The sequence below is a fragment of the Leuciscus leuciscus genome, assembly GCF_965113295.1.
Source record: "Leuciscus leuciscus genome assembly, chromosome: 14".
NCBI classification, from domain to species: domain Eukaryota; kingdom Metazoa; phylum Chordata; class Actinopteri; order Cypriniformes; family Leuciscidae; genus Leuciscus; species Leuciscus leuciscus.
This window is the reverse complement of record NC_138738.1, coordinates 28,513,880-28,529,058: the sequence shown is the minus strand read 5'-3', so window position 1 is coordinate 28,529,058 and position 15,179 is coordinate 28,513,880. Positions and strand designations below refer to the sequence as shown.

At 44.4% G+C, this 15,179-nt stretch overlaps 1 protein-coding gene across 1 annotated transcript in view; it reads right to left on the bottom strand.

The window, feature by feature from the left end:
- The window catches only part of col18a1b (collagen type XVIII alpha 1 chain b), a 74,493-nt gene that overhangs the window by 26,865 nt on the left and 32,449 nt on the right, over positions 1-15,179 (bottom strand). Inside the window, exons 5-7 of the mRNA XM_082136697.1 lie at positions 8,850-8,922; positions 6,925-7,052; positions 917-943 (exon numbers count right to left, since the gene is read on the bottom strand). Of these exons, the coding sequence (XP_081992823.1) occupies positions 917-943; positions 6,925-7,052; positions 8,850-8,922 (228 nt within the window). The remainder of the gene's footprint in view (positions 1-916; positions 944-6,924; positions 7,053-8,849; positions 8,923-15,179) is intronic.

Below are 15,179 nucleotides of genomic sequence, written 5' to 3'. Positions count from 1 at the left end.
GCATCAGTGTTGTGTTCATCAGCCTAATTGGAATCTGACAGTAGTAGTAGTAATATAGCTTTTTAATGCTATGTCAGCATCTGAGGCCATCTTCATGGCAAAAACTGAGTTTCAAAAATATAAGAGCTGCATAAATAGTATAAAAATAAAAACAAAACAAAACAGCAGGAAATATTATACAAGATGTTTTACATTAAGATATGATACAAATAAAAAAAACCTTTTCTGGTAAAATCTCCCTAAACAAATCCTTAAGTGAGCTCACAATGACAGACCTGAGCTCCCTCTGGAAAAAACGGGTGCTCCAGAAGGCTAGACAGGTCATGAGTTATCCTGACCATGTTCTTAGTCAGGAATTCTGTCTAATGCCCTCAGGACGACGCTACCTTGCCCCCCCCCCCAAGGAAAACGAACAGATATGCAAATTCTTTTATTCCCTCTGCCATCAGGTTTTTAAATACTGTTGATAGCAGCAACTAGATAGGTGCCAGGCATCGCAAACCTTTGTATTTATTATTTATTTATTATTTACTTAGTATTATTATCTATTTATTATTTATTTACGGGAATAAATGAAGTTGTTTGAATCTTGAATCTTACTACATAAAAATGTTGTCTACTTGCATTAAAAGTGAGACAGTCCAATAGAATATGTTTAATGGAAAAGAGGGTCTTGCAGAACATAGTTGGTTCTTTGCCTTCAAGAAGAAAAATGTAAATCTTGTGTGACCTACAATATGCGACATCTATGAACACCACTTGATCAAATCTTGTTTTAAAGGAGATTAAAAGCCTGTTGGGGATTTCAGTATGGATTTCTGAAATTTGACAGAAGTCAACATCTATTTGCTGCCCTGGTGAAGTGAACCAGTTCAACACTAGGGAAGTGTGTACCACTAAAATAGACCTCGTTTACCTTCATTCCTTTCTCTTCATTATCACCCTGGGGAAGCAAAAAAGACATGATTGGAAAAAAAACCCTGTTGCGTCACACTGGACTAGGACACAGGGTAAAGCAGATTAATGTATGATTTACCATGCAAATTGCATATCCTCACCCAACTAAAAATATACAGTATTCAACAGTCTATTTACTTGCCTTATTACTTGAACGGTTTCTATTTTAGACTTTAGGGTATGCTCTCTGTATGCATCATCTTAATGCAGCAAACATATCATGAGTTAACACTTACAAATAATCAGATGGAGTAAAAGAGTATGTGTAGTTGGAGTGCTATCCGAGGGGAGGGCTCCGAGCCCGGAATTTGGCCCGAACTCAGAGTAATCTGATGCAGCTCACAGCATCAGACGGGTGAGCACAGCGTCAAACAGGGTTCACATGATTTTTTTAAATGTCCGACTGGGAGGGCCCACACAACATCTGACGGGAGCCTGCACGTGCCCATGTAAAGAGGCGACTCGCGAAATTGGGTCTGGCTGTTCGACTGTGAGGGCTCTCACAGCATCCAATGGGAACTTTGACAGAATGCTCATAGCACTGGATGGATAAGCCCTGCCTGCAGTCAAACAGAGACACTCATTGCATTCAGTTGGAAGACCTCAACCAGCGCCTTCAGTAAACGGTGAGAATACCAGCCCAAAGCGCAATGTACGCAACTTGTTACGTTGGAAGCAACGTTGTGCTTCATGGTGTAGCGTAAATATCAGCAGTACATCACATTACTCGCATAAATTGTGCTTTAGACTTACGTGCAATCTGAATGTTCGTTTGGCCAGAAGCTAGTTATTTGACTATATAAAGTTTTAAATATGGATATTTTTCTTACACAAATGCATTGCTTCGCTTCAGAAGGCCTTTATTAATCCCCCGGAGCCGTGTGGAGTTCGTTTATGATGGATAGAAGCTGGATGTGTTGACTGCTGAGTTTGCTCAGATTAAGTCTTTGCTTATGAATTTGCAGCCAGGGCGAGAAACTAGTATCTTCAGTTGAAGCCCACACTATGGAGTCGCTCATTTTGGAGGAGGATGTCCTGTCAATTCCGGCTTCTCACAGCCAGTTCTATGATGATGAAGAAGTGGATGTTGTCTGATCTTCAGTCCTGTTTCTCCCATGATTGCTCCCAGGTCACGGATCTGCATAAGGTCCACAGTCAGAGCAAGAGGTGGTGAAGCAAGCTCTTCAGGCTGCACTGGCTCGCCTAGGTCTTGACTCAGCCCCTACAGTGGCGACCTTTTCTAGTGCTTTTTTCAGAGGTTTGGCAAAACCCTTTTCTTTTACCATTCCACCATCGAAAGAGTTGCAAAGATGCTGAGCTAACCCTAGATCTCTTACGCACCCCATTAGTGCAAATTCTCTCTCCCTTTTCATGTTGGCCCTGTCTCAGTCTCTTGAGTCATCAGGCAGTAATCCTTTAACCCTCTGAGGTCGAGAAACGCGCCGACGCGTTTTGCTGGATTTTTTTCACATAGCAGCAACATAAACTTAAATTACTCCGTCATTTATGGTTATACAGAAAAAATAAATATAAAAAAATAATATGTGATATTTCTACTTTTGTATGTGTCCACTTACAATCAAATCAAAACATTGTGCTTTTGTAAAATAAAGAAAATAAACAGGGTGTGCGTTCTGCCTCTCCGTCGCGGTGAACTTTTTTTTCTTGAGCACGTCTATAAACTGAAACAAAACTCAGCGAATACTTCTCACACATTTATGAGCCATACACCTTTATACACATTTAAGTGTGTACTTTTAAATGATCGGATTCAAACTGAAAACAAATATTCTCTGTTTAAGTAATTTGTATAAAACCAACAGGATGTCCAGTATCTCAAACGCTTGCTAATTACTTTTTAATTCGACACGCCCACTCGCGCAAAAGTGATTCACATGCAAATCTCCACATGGAACGCGAACGCCCTCGTTACCTCAAACACAAAACACCAAAACACTTCACAAGTCTCTGCTTTTCGTCGAGTTTGGAAGACACGTCTGAGCTTACATTGGATTTACCCCCAGAAGAAGAAGAACGCGATTTGAAGACAAGAAAGATGTAAGGTAAGAAATTCTTACTTATTAGTTTATGGTATTGTTGCATAAACTTCACATTGCAGTTGAACTGTTGCTAGATATATGGTGAATATTATACTATTTAGACCCGTGTTTCCTGATAAATACTGTTTGTGGATATCTGCTCAAACATAGATATGTATAACCATAATGTTTAATATTTTGGAGCGCGATGGCGTTTGAATGTATCATATTTTGGAGCGCGCTGTGGGTTTTAATGTATCATATTTTGGAGCACGATTGCGTTTGAAAGGAAAAATGCACCAAACATTAGGCTTTATGTTTTTACTATTATCTCATTTCATATCATCATAACGAATGGAAACATTTGAAGTAACATATGATAATCAATATATTTTTCTCTAGCGTAGTTGTTCTTGAAATCTTTTGGAAGATTTAATTTATTGTTATTATTATTTTATGCAGCACTGCGTAGCCTATGCCTACAAGGCACAACAAACCTGGTGTTCTTTATATATTGTTGGAAACGTGTGTGTGTGTGTGTGTATTCTGTGAATTTTAAAAAGAAATTTTAACCAGAAAAATCTAAAATCTATTCCCAAAATCGTGCAGCCCTATAGTTTCTCTTGATATCATTATGTTCACAGTTTTTTCTTTTTTTCTTTCTTTCAGGGACCAGATGCCACTGAGTCCTGCTGACTTCAACATTCACATGAGTCTCTGTACATGAACATGGTAAAGTGAAAATCAAACACCTTGGAAATTAAAGGTATGTACAATGTTTTTAGGAATGGCACAAAGGTCTCTGTCTTTGGATCATTGTTTTCAATGTGCTCTTTTGTCATTTGTATTTTTGGATTGTGTTGTGCTGTAAATAAATCCAAACAATCTAAAAGCCATTCTTTTTTAAATCTCCTCATTCTTTGTGCAAGGTTGCTCTGAATGACAGGGCCTGATCGCTCCTAATAGGGCAGTTAGGGGAGTGTCTTTGTCTTTCTCAGGTGTTAAAACCTTACATATTCATGAGATGATCACGCCTTTTCGCATATGGCTTTGTCACACAAAACACGTCTTAGAAATTTTAAATCAATATATTGTCTTATCTGAATGAGCAGTCAGGGTGATTTTCACATAGTTTTGGAGCAAATATTCTAGGCTATGTCATACAATTTTCAAAAGTCTTGTGAAGAAATAATCAGTATGGGTTTCATGGCCTTATTTCAGTGAGAATCTTTTTTTGTATTTTCACAAACCACGCATAAATGTCATTATCTTAAAACTACAAACTTTTACATACATGCTGCTGATATATTATTGTAGCAGAGTTTGTGCTGAATACAGTGTAATCAGACTTTAGCCATGAAAATGTCACTAGTAACAGAAAAAAACACAAATGTCAGAGCATGTCAGAACACCTCCATGGCCCAGAAAACAGCTCAGACCTCAGAGGGTTAACCCACAACTAAAATGATGCCTCGCTTCAGGCACTGGCATTCATGACAAGAGAGCTGGGCAAGTTTGTCAACGTTAACGCAAACATGCCACCAAGTCTTGCTTGCACAATCACTTCTGTCTGAGGCCTGTAGGAGAACACTAAGGGACCTTCCAGTATCCAGGGCAGCTCTTTGAGCCAGTGGCGCAGCAGACACTGGAGCGCAGGGTCCAGGTGAATCAGACCAGGCAGCAGTTTGCTGACCTGAGGAGTGTCCCACCCTCTCACTTACATTACTCGCAGCCCTCTATGGGACATGAACTACCACGCTCTCAATTTTCAACATGCCCAGGTAGGCCAGACTTCCATTCAGGTGCATCCTCAGGCTCATGGGTATGTTGGCGGCAGCTGCTACTGTGGTACCATTGGGCCTCCTTTTTGCTGTGTCCCTTTCAGAGATGGGTGAACAGTTTCCGCCTGAATCCCAGTTGGCACAAGAACAGGTTGATCAAGGTTACAGAGCGAGGCCTTCTTGCCTTGAAGTCATGGAGGAAGAGGTCATATCTGACCAAGGGGGTTGTTCTGGGTGTGATTCCCTCTCGAAAGGAGATAGTCCAGACCGACGTGTCTCTAACCGGCTTGGGGGGAGTCTGGCAACACAGAGCAGTCAGAGGACAATGGGATTCCCCCCAAAAAAGGGCGAGAGTATAATTACCCTAGAACTTCGAGCAGTACTGCTAGCTCTGAAGTACTTTGCACCATTTTAGAAGGGCAGGCATATTCTCTTCAGTTCAGACGACAAATCAGTGGTTTATCACATCAACCATCAAGGGGGTATGAGGTCCAGCCAATCCCTTTAGGTATCACAGGAAGTGCTGACATGCACATCCCAAGGGTGTCATACGTGGCTGCAGATTTATTGTCGCGCTACAGACCTCCATATAGGGAGTGAAGGCTCAACCCAGAGGTGGTAGAGATGATATGGCAGCAGTTTGGCAGGGCGGAGGTGGCCCTCTTCGCATCTGCGACATTGACCCACTGCCGTCTCTGGTTCTCACTAGCAGAAGAATCCCGTCTGCTGTGGCAGGATGCTCTAGCCCATGCCTGGCCAGATCGGTTACTCTATTCTATGCCTTTTCCCCAATACCGTTGATCTTGGCAAATGTTCAAAGGGTCCTTCAGGGACAACACAGGCTGCTAGTAGTGCCGAACTGGCCAGGGAGACCATGGTTTCTGGAGCTGTACAAGCTACTAGAGGGGTATCCCTGGAGCCTTCCCAGGAGAACGGATCTCCTCCACCAGTTGGAGGGTCAGATTTGGTACACAAATCCAGACCGCATGCAGCTCTGTGTTTGGCCTCTGAAGGGCCGGAACCACTTTTTAAAGTCTGTGATCGAGAGATGCAGAACACTATATTAAACTCTAGAGCGCCTTCCACCAGGAGTGCTTATGCCTATCGATGGAAGCTCTTCTCTGATTGGTGCAGGGAGCAAGTAGTGGCCCCAGAGCACTGCCCTGATCCCCTGGTTTTACATTTTCTGCAGTCACTAAATAATAGGGCAGCTTCTACTTTAAGGGCCCTATTTTAATGATCTGAAACGCAAGTATCAAACGCGAAAGGCAAGTAACTTTGTGGGCGGATCTCAGGCGCTGTTGCTATTATACAGGCGGGATAAATTACTCTCATGCCCGACGCAAATCTAAAATGGGTTGGTCTGAAGTAGCTACATTACTCATAGGTGTGGTATGGGCGTAACGTGAAATAAACCAAACAGAGCATCATCTCACATTCCCTTTAAGAGCAGGCGCATTTGTTCCATGGCAGATTGCTATTATAACGGCGGATTTGCCAGGCGCACGCCAGGAGCGGTTCACAGCCGAGGAGACCGACGCTCTCACCAGGGCCGTAAAAGACAGAAAAGTGACATTGTATGGGAATGGGATAAACCCACCCAAATTAGCTTCGGTTAAACAGGTGTATAATAATTTTGGTAAATGTGTAAGCTAGATTTATGCCTATTTTTTCACATCTTCATGAACACCACAAATGATTTCCCTCATGTGGAATATTTTTCCTTGTAAAAATGATACATGCGTCGGTCTACAAAGTCAATTGCATTGGGTGCAAGATAGGGCCCTATGAGTCTATGAGTCTATGTGGCTGCAATTTCAGTACATCATGTACAAATAGATGGTCAGCCATTGGGGTCTCATGCCTTGGTTACTCAGTTTCTTTGAGGTGCTCAACGACTGCGCACGAAGGGCTCATCGTCAGACAGGAAGAGCTCGATTTCGGACATGATGGCTTTTGGGCATGGGCATGGGCATGGGCCAAATGCAAATAAATAAATAAATAAAAATGTAGAGGAACATAGACCTCCTCTCATGCTGATTGGGTAGATAATTTGAACGGGTTCCTCCCAAACTTTGTTAATAAAACATAATTTAATACATTTGATTTAAAAAAGTAAAAAATAATAATCTAAAACAAAATTGTACCTTTTCTCCACAAGTTCCACCTGTGCTGCAGAGTGAGACTGTAGTCCCATTAGCTTCCCAATCACGTTTTGGCCCTGTGAATCTATGGTCTCCTTGGTCCCTCTTCTTTTCCTTCCCACCTTTATCTCCTTTAGCACCAGAGAAACATGATGAAAACAGTACTGGAAGGTTCATCCTGGACAAAGGCCATCAATTATAATACAATTTGAACTTATATATATTTTTTTTAAATGCATGTGTCTACATACTGTATATGTATATGAAGTGTGCATCTATTCTTGTACGATTAGATGGTCAGCCATTGGGGTCTCATGCCTTGGTTACTCAGTTTCTTACCGGTGCTCAACGAATGCGCCCCCCTGCGCCCACTCGGGTGCCCTCATGGGACCTGAGCCTAGTCTTAAAATCTCTTACATTTCCTCCGTTCAAACCTCTGGAGCAGAGTGACCTGAAGTGGATCTCAGTGAAGACAGTGTTTCTCTTGGCCATTACTTCAACTAAGCGTGTGAGTGAACTCCACATGTTATCAGTTAACACATCCTATATACGGTGGAATGTGGATGGCTCAGTCGTTATGGCTGAACCCAGCATTTCTACCCTGGAGGCTTTCTGCCCTTTTTAGAAACGGGCTATTGAGCTGGCAGTGTTTAATCCTCCGATGTTGAATACACAGGAGGGAAGTGGAAGCAGACTTTTGTGGAAGCAGACTTTTGTGCTGAGGGCCACAGAAGTTTTTCAGCAATCAGACCAACATTTTCTCTGTTATGGGGGGCCAAAAAGAGGTCAGCCCCTCTCAAAGCAGAAACTGCCGCACTGGGTAGTTGCGGTTATCACCCATGCTTACGAATCCAATAAATATCCATTGCCATTGGGGGTGAGATGCCATTTGACAAGAGCCATCTCAACATCTTGGGGTGCACTTAAAGGTGTCCCTCTAAGTGACATCTGTGCAGCAACTACATGGTCATCAACAAACACTTTTTCCAGATACTACAGGGTTAATGTGGCTGCTTCCAATACTATTGAAGCTGTATACAAGCAAGCTGATGTGTCAGCTTTGCCAAAGTAATTTCAAAATGTGATATTTAAAATAACATATTTTCCATAAATTCAAAAGCTATGCTTTTCAAACTTCTAGCTCTGTGTATCTAGAGACTGTAGTGGACTTAATTTTGCCTCTGTGAAAAATCACTCTTGAAGAAATGCAGTGACTCTACCTTGATTGGATTATATGGAAAACAGTATTTAAGGCTGTCAAAGACAACAAACTGGAGTTGCTCTGCAGACAGACTTGGCTTTGTAATTTATAAAAAATACAGTCAAAACAGTAAAATTGTGAAATATTTTTACAATTTAAAATAACTATTTTCTATTTTAATATATTGTAAAAAGTTTAATATTTTGTTTTTCCTGTGATAGCAATGCATTATTTTCAGTGACCATTACTCCAGTCCTCACTGTTACATGATCCTTAAGAAATCATTCTAATATTCTGATTTGACTCAATATAAAAAAATCATGGTGATCCCAGACATTTTAAAGGTAATGTTAATACAATTAAACTTTTGAAACATATGATACAACTACTGTAATGTCCACAAGATGGCACTGCAGCATTTTTATTGCAATCTGTTGGAAGATATTTGTCCCTGCATGCCTATTTCAGCATCATATTTTGTGAGCTAAAATTACATTTGTTGGTCACATATCATAGATTCCACAATTTTTTAAATGATATGCCAAAGCCAGGAATAACCAACTTAAAAACAGTTCCTGATGTAAGCATCACCATCAATAAACATTCACTGCACTTTCTAAACAAACACATACAAACATTCTATAATTTGAGTTATATAAATTTCCAGTTTCTTTGTCCTCTTGCCTTACATTTATAAAAAAAAAACTGTATTAAAAATTTCACAGACCTGTCTCTCTCTGATGGTCATCTGTGTCCAAAATAGGCTTACCCACTTTAGAAACAGGTTGTGGAGGCAGGGGCTAAAAAACAGAATGGACAACTTTTAAAGAGACATATCTTGTGATTGATATAAGATGTTGTTTAGTTACTTTATTTTATTATACTTAGTAATGAAAAACCTTACTAAACATTACTTAAACAAGCTATGTCAGGTTATTTTGTCTGACATAATTAATTCCATAGTACAATGTCCCCTTTAGACTCCATATCCCCTTTGCATCCATTGGAATGGAAATCACTGTCTGTGTCTGTGTGTGTGTGTGTGTTTAAACCAATAAAACGTTATGCTTTTATAAAATGAGTAATGCCTGGTCACTATTGGTCCCTGATCAAACAATCACAATGAAGATATTTATCTCTGTTTTATCTTGGGATGCCCATCCTGAGGTAACTAGAGACTACGTCAGCTCCAGTTTGGATCCAGCTTATTATGAAGACTTCAGATGCCCAACACCTGTGTAGATACGACGCCAACTCCTGTGAAGACTTCAGATGACGCAAACTCTGAATTAACATGCACCAATGCTTTATTTTCTATATGTCATAATCATTTGTTAACAAACAAGTATTCATTACTTCAATGAGCTCATTGTATCTGCATTAAATTATTATTATTTTTTTTAATTAAAACATTTTTAGCTAACTGTGATTTTGTAGGCCTATATGTACATTTCTGAAATACATAACTTAGACAGTTACCTCTGATAACAGAACACTCTAAATTGTAATATGGACTCATGCAGTTTCTGTAAAGCTGCTTTGAAATGATGTGTTTTGTGAAAAGCATTATACAAATAAACGTGAATTGAATTGAAAGATATGATCAATGACTTAAGGTTCTTGCACACTGAGCCCGAAATTCTCGTCTGAAATTTCGCACGTTAAAAAATGAATTCGACCTCATTTGACGAGTTCACACTTACATCATATTAAACTGAGTAAAGATTATGCGTATTTGTCGTGTTGTCCAGGGGAGGGCTCCGGGCTCCGGGCTCCGGAATTTGGATGCTGTTAAACTGCTAATGAACGGAGGTAAGTTCCCTTTCAAGGGAACTTCGAGCTGCGTCGAGACGCGGTGGGAACGCCCTGCGTGATTGCGTCGTGAAGCACGTGTATAATCAGTCCAATGGAAAGACGAGACGTCATAGGCGGGTGACGTCATCGACCAGGAAGCTATAAAGCACCCCTGCGACAGACCGCGGCAGCTTCTGTGCCTTCAGCAAGCGATCTGTGTATTCTGTCCTTGTCATATTTATTGTTGTCTGTCAAGTTGCAATATATATATTTATTATGGCAAAAGAGAGCAAGCAAGCGTTGTGTTGTTCCCTCCCCACGTTATATCACGGGTGGGGACACACACTTCAGCTTTGTGTTGCTTGTTTGGGAGTGGACTGGAGCATGCCAACAGTCAGTTCTCGAGGGGGCTGACTGTCCCGCCGGCCGTTCTTCGAGGAGGACGGTTCGGTGCGCGCGCCCCGAGGCGCGGGTCCCGCTGCTGCCGAGGCACGGCATCGACGCGCATCTTGGGGATCGCAAATGGTTCTAACAAACACCTGTTCGATCCACGTGCCTTATCTCGGGGAGAAGCACTCTGCGGTTTCTCCTCCCCGGGATGAGGCACTCATGCTGCGATTTCCAGTTCCGAGGAATTGGTATCGTTAGTGTTTTTGTTTTAAAAATAAATAAATAAAAGAAAAAAATATCAAAATAAGGCAGATGTTTATGAGTTTTCAATAAATAAATAAATAAGTCAGCTCATAACTCTGTTGAATAAAGAGCAGCTTATAAAAGGAGGTTTTATATAATGCTGTTGCTAAGTTAAATATTACTGGCCAGCCGAACATATATGAGAGTGAAAGTATAAGGAAAACTCTATATCTCAGCCTCCTCGTCGGGGAGTGCCGTTTTTTCCCTATCTCCACACTGAGGTGTCGAGATCGTGGAATAAACCGGTTTCTGTTTATGTGTTTTATCCCTAAACTTCTACTATAGTAATGTTATGGGTATTAAGTATCATGGTATGACAGTGCCTCGGGTTAAAGAGACGCTTGCGAGCTATCTCTCTCCCGTGTTGGTGTCATCATAACCCCGACGTTACCCACCAGCCACCATAAATAATAGATAAATATTATTAGGCAGCACTGGTAGGTAAAATATATAAGCATGGATGAATGTGAGGATGTAACAGCACTGACGCTATTCGAGAATTGCGTCGCGCAACAGATAAACTATACCGGGGAGGGACGGTTTCGAGAAATCGTTTCTCCTCGGCGTCCTCTGGGTGGCGACTCTCTGAGGAGGGTCGCAGCGCTGCCAGTTCGGTTGTTTCCTGCTGGTGGCCACGGAGTGTTATATTTATATTTATATATATATATATATATATAGTTTTTCTGATGTAAAGAAAAATTAAGATAAAATATGTCTTTTCTTCTGGACGCTCCGCTTTCAAAAAAACGAAGAAATAAACTCTTCAGCGGCGTTCCAAAGGTTTCTTCCTCACCGATCTAACGTTCCTGAGACTGCTGGGCGGGAGCAGTCTCAGCATACTTGAGCTCCTCGCAGCATAGAGTGCGGCAAAACAAAGATTCGCCATTCGGGCTCATCCACAATCGATGGGGACCTGGGTGGCGGTCACAGTCTAGCCAGTTAGAGATATGCAAGATCTGAGGACTGTTTTATCTCTAAAATAGCTAAAAATGGAAGAAGCCCTGACGCCTGTAACGGTCACCAGCTGGAGTGCCCTTGAGAGCCACCAGAGGGCACTCCACATCAGACACTCATGTTCACTCTCAGACTACATTTCCCATACTCACTGCCCGGACTCATCATCTCTGATCACTCATCACAGTCACCTGTACCTCATTATCACTGATTGCATTCACCTGTGTCCCATCACCCTGTTAGTCTCAGTCTATTTATACCATGTTCATTCATTCACTCACCGCGAAGTCTTGTTTTAGTGTTACACTGCATTTCTGAGCATTCTCTTGGTTTTCTTGTCTCTTGGTTTTTGGATATCTTGCCCTGTTCCCTGGATTACTCTCTTGCCTCTGGTCCCTGCCGGTTTTGTTTGTTTGTTTCTTTGTTTGGACTGCCTATCTGTGTATGACCCTTGCCTGTACATTGGATTACACCTCTGGATTGCCCTCAAATAAAGCTGCATTTGGATCTCCTCTTTGAGTCTCGACGGGACCAGCGGCGGCAAGGGCTTTGAGCTGGGCAGGACCAGCGGCGAAGAAGGCTGAGCGCTGGGCAGGACCAGCGGCGAAGACGACTCTGAACTGGACGGAACTAGCGGTGAAGGCTCGGTGCTGGACGGAACCAGCGGCGAAGAAGGCTGAGCACTGGACGGGACCAGCGGTGAAGAGGGCTCAGTGCTGGATGGGACCAGCGGTGAAGAGGGCTCAGTGCTGGACGGGACCAGCGGTGAAGACTTTGTGCTGGCGGGCATGACGCTTGCTGTCACAGACGCGGCGGGCATGACGCTCTCAGTCTCAGGGGCGGCGGGCACGACGCATACTGCTTTGGTCTCAGCAGATTTGGCGTGAAGTGCGGGCTCGGCTGGACTGGCGTGAAGTGCAGGCTCTGGCTCTGGCTCGGCAGGACTGACGTGAAGCTCTGGCTCTGGCTCGGCAGGACTGACGTGAAGCTCTGGCTCTGGCTCGGCAGGATTGACGTGAAGCTCTGGCTCGGCAGGACTGACGTGAAGCTCTGGCTCTGGCTCGGCAGGACTGACGTGAAGTTCTGGCTCTGGCTCGGCTGGACTGGCGTGAAGTGCAGACGATGACATGGCGTGCCATGGAAGGAAGCTCTCCAGACATCTGGAGAGTGCCTCTCTCCAATCCAGACCGGAGAGATCGGGGAGCTCCCTCGGGTCGACCTCCTTAGCCCCCAGCCGGTAACACAACTTAATTGCCTCGTCACCCAGAGAGCAAGAGGCAGCGAGAGGAACAAACCCCCAGGTGTACTGGAACAGATCGAGGCTATCCAGGGCCAAGGCCGCGATCTGTCCAGCGAACTCCCGGCTCATGCTGGGAAGATCAGGCGAGATCCGTACTGCTGGATTCCTGGAGGTCATAGCTGCTGGATCTGGGTGTGGCGAAGTCTTCTGAATCAGTGATAATGAGGTACAGGTGACTGTGATGAGTGATCAGAGATGATGAGTCCGGGCAGTGAGTATGGGAAATGTAGTCTGAGAGTGAACATGAGTGTCTGATGTGGAGTGCCCTCTGGTGGCTCTCAAGGGCACTCCAGCTGGTGACCGTTACAACGCCGAGGCGGCAGGCTTCTGAGGGTGGTCCCCTCCGGGGTAGGGACGGTTTTGAGAAATTGTTTCTCCTCGGCGCCCTCTGGGGTGCGACTCTCTGAGGAGGGTCGCAACGCTGCCAGTTCGGTTTTTCTGCCGGTTCGCCGTTTCAGGACACCGAGGTGTCAGCGTCCCCAAACGATCCTCCGAGGAGGGTCGTAGAGCAGTCATTTCGGTTTCCCTGCCGGTTCGCCGTTTCAGGGCGCCGAGGTGCCTGCTTTTTTCCAGCGATCCTCCGAGGAGGGTCGTAGGAACAAAGCTAGTTAGAGGTAGGCAAGATCTGAGGACTGTCGTTATCTCTATTAAAACTTAGACAAGAAGTCCTGACGCTGAGGCTATCAGGCTTCTGAAGGTTCCCCCGGGGCAGGGACGGTTTTGAGAAATCGTTTCTCCTCGGCACCCTCTGGGGTGCGACTCTGTGAGGAGGGTCGCAGCGCTGCCAGTTCGGTTGTTCCCTGCCGGTTCTCCGTTCAGGGCACCGAGGTGTCAGCGTCCCCATACGATCCTCCGAGGAGGGGCGTAGAACGGTCAGTTTGGTTGTTCCCTGCCGGTTCGCCGCTTCAGGGCACCAAGCTGACTGTTCAACCAAATCCAGAGGCCAGTCTCGAGAGACTGATTCTCCTAGTAGAATTTCTGGCAGCGTGGAAACTACTGCCATATATTTCTCAGTGGGTCCTGAAAAAGGGTTTCAGAATTCAGTTCGGTTCTCGTCCACACAGATTTCTAGAGGTCCTCCCCACAGTGGTGGACCCCGAGCAGGCTCTGGTTATGGAGCAGGAAGTACTGACACTTCTGCAAAAGGAGCTATAGAAGGGGTTTCTCCTCCCAGCAGACAGTCAGGGTTTTACAGCCGTTACTTCATTGTTCCGAAAGAGGATGAGGGGTTGCGTCCTATTCTAGACCTGCGTCAATTAAACAGCAGGTTTCAGAATCTCAAGTTCAAAGTATGCTATACGCTAAAATGATTGTCACAGATTCAGTCCGAGGACTGGTTTGTCACAATAGACTTGAAGGACGCTTACTTATCTATCCATCCTCATCACAGGAGGTTCCTGAGGTTTGCTTTCGGGGGCGAAGCATACCAGTATTGGGTTCTTCCCTTCGGCCTAGGTTTATCACTCCGCATCTTTACAAAATGCGTGGATGCAGCTCTGGCTCCTCTGAGACTCCAGGGCATTCGCGTATTATACTTTATCGACGATTGGTTGATTTTAGCTCAGTCCGAGCAGTTGGCAGTTCGGCATCGAGATTTCGTTCTGTCTCACATAAAGAGGTTGGGGTTGTGGCTCAACGCCAAGAAGAGTGTGCTCCTCCCAGCTCAGAGGACCACTTTTCTGGGTGTTTTATGGGATTCGACAATAATGCAAGCACGTCTGTCTCCTGCACGCATTTCTGCGATTCTCACAGCCGTAAAGGGGGTAAAACTAGGCCAGTCACTCACTGTGAAACAGTTTCAGAGACTGTTGGGGCTCATGGCAGCTGTGTCCAACGTAATCACTTTTGGCCTTTTGTACATGAGACCTTTGCAGTGGTGGCTCAGGATCAAGGGGTTTTCTCCGAGGGGAAATCCATTTCGCACGATCAAGGTCACGCGGCCATGCCTTCGTGCCTTGGTCATGTGGAAGAAACCTTGGTTCCTCGCCCAGGGCCCAGTGCTGGGGGCTTCTTGTCGACGCGTAACGCTTTCGACGGATGCTTCACTTACGGGATGGGGGGGGCGGTCTTGAGTGGCCGCTCGGCGAAAGGTCTTTTGCAGGACCATCAACGTTCTTGGCACATAAATCGGCTAGAAATGATGGCGGTATTTCGAGCTCTCAAATACTTCCTGCCAGACCTGAGAGGTCACCATGTGCTTGTCCTTCCGGACAACACACTGATGATCTCGTATATCAGAGCAGATATCCTGTTGAGGCAGGGGCTGAGGCCCGGGGAATGGGGACTTCACCCCAAGGTGGTGGAGCTCCTTTAGGA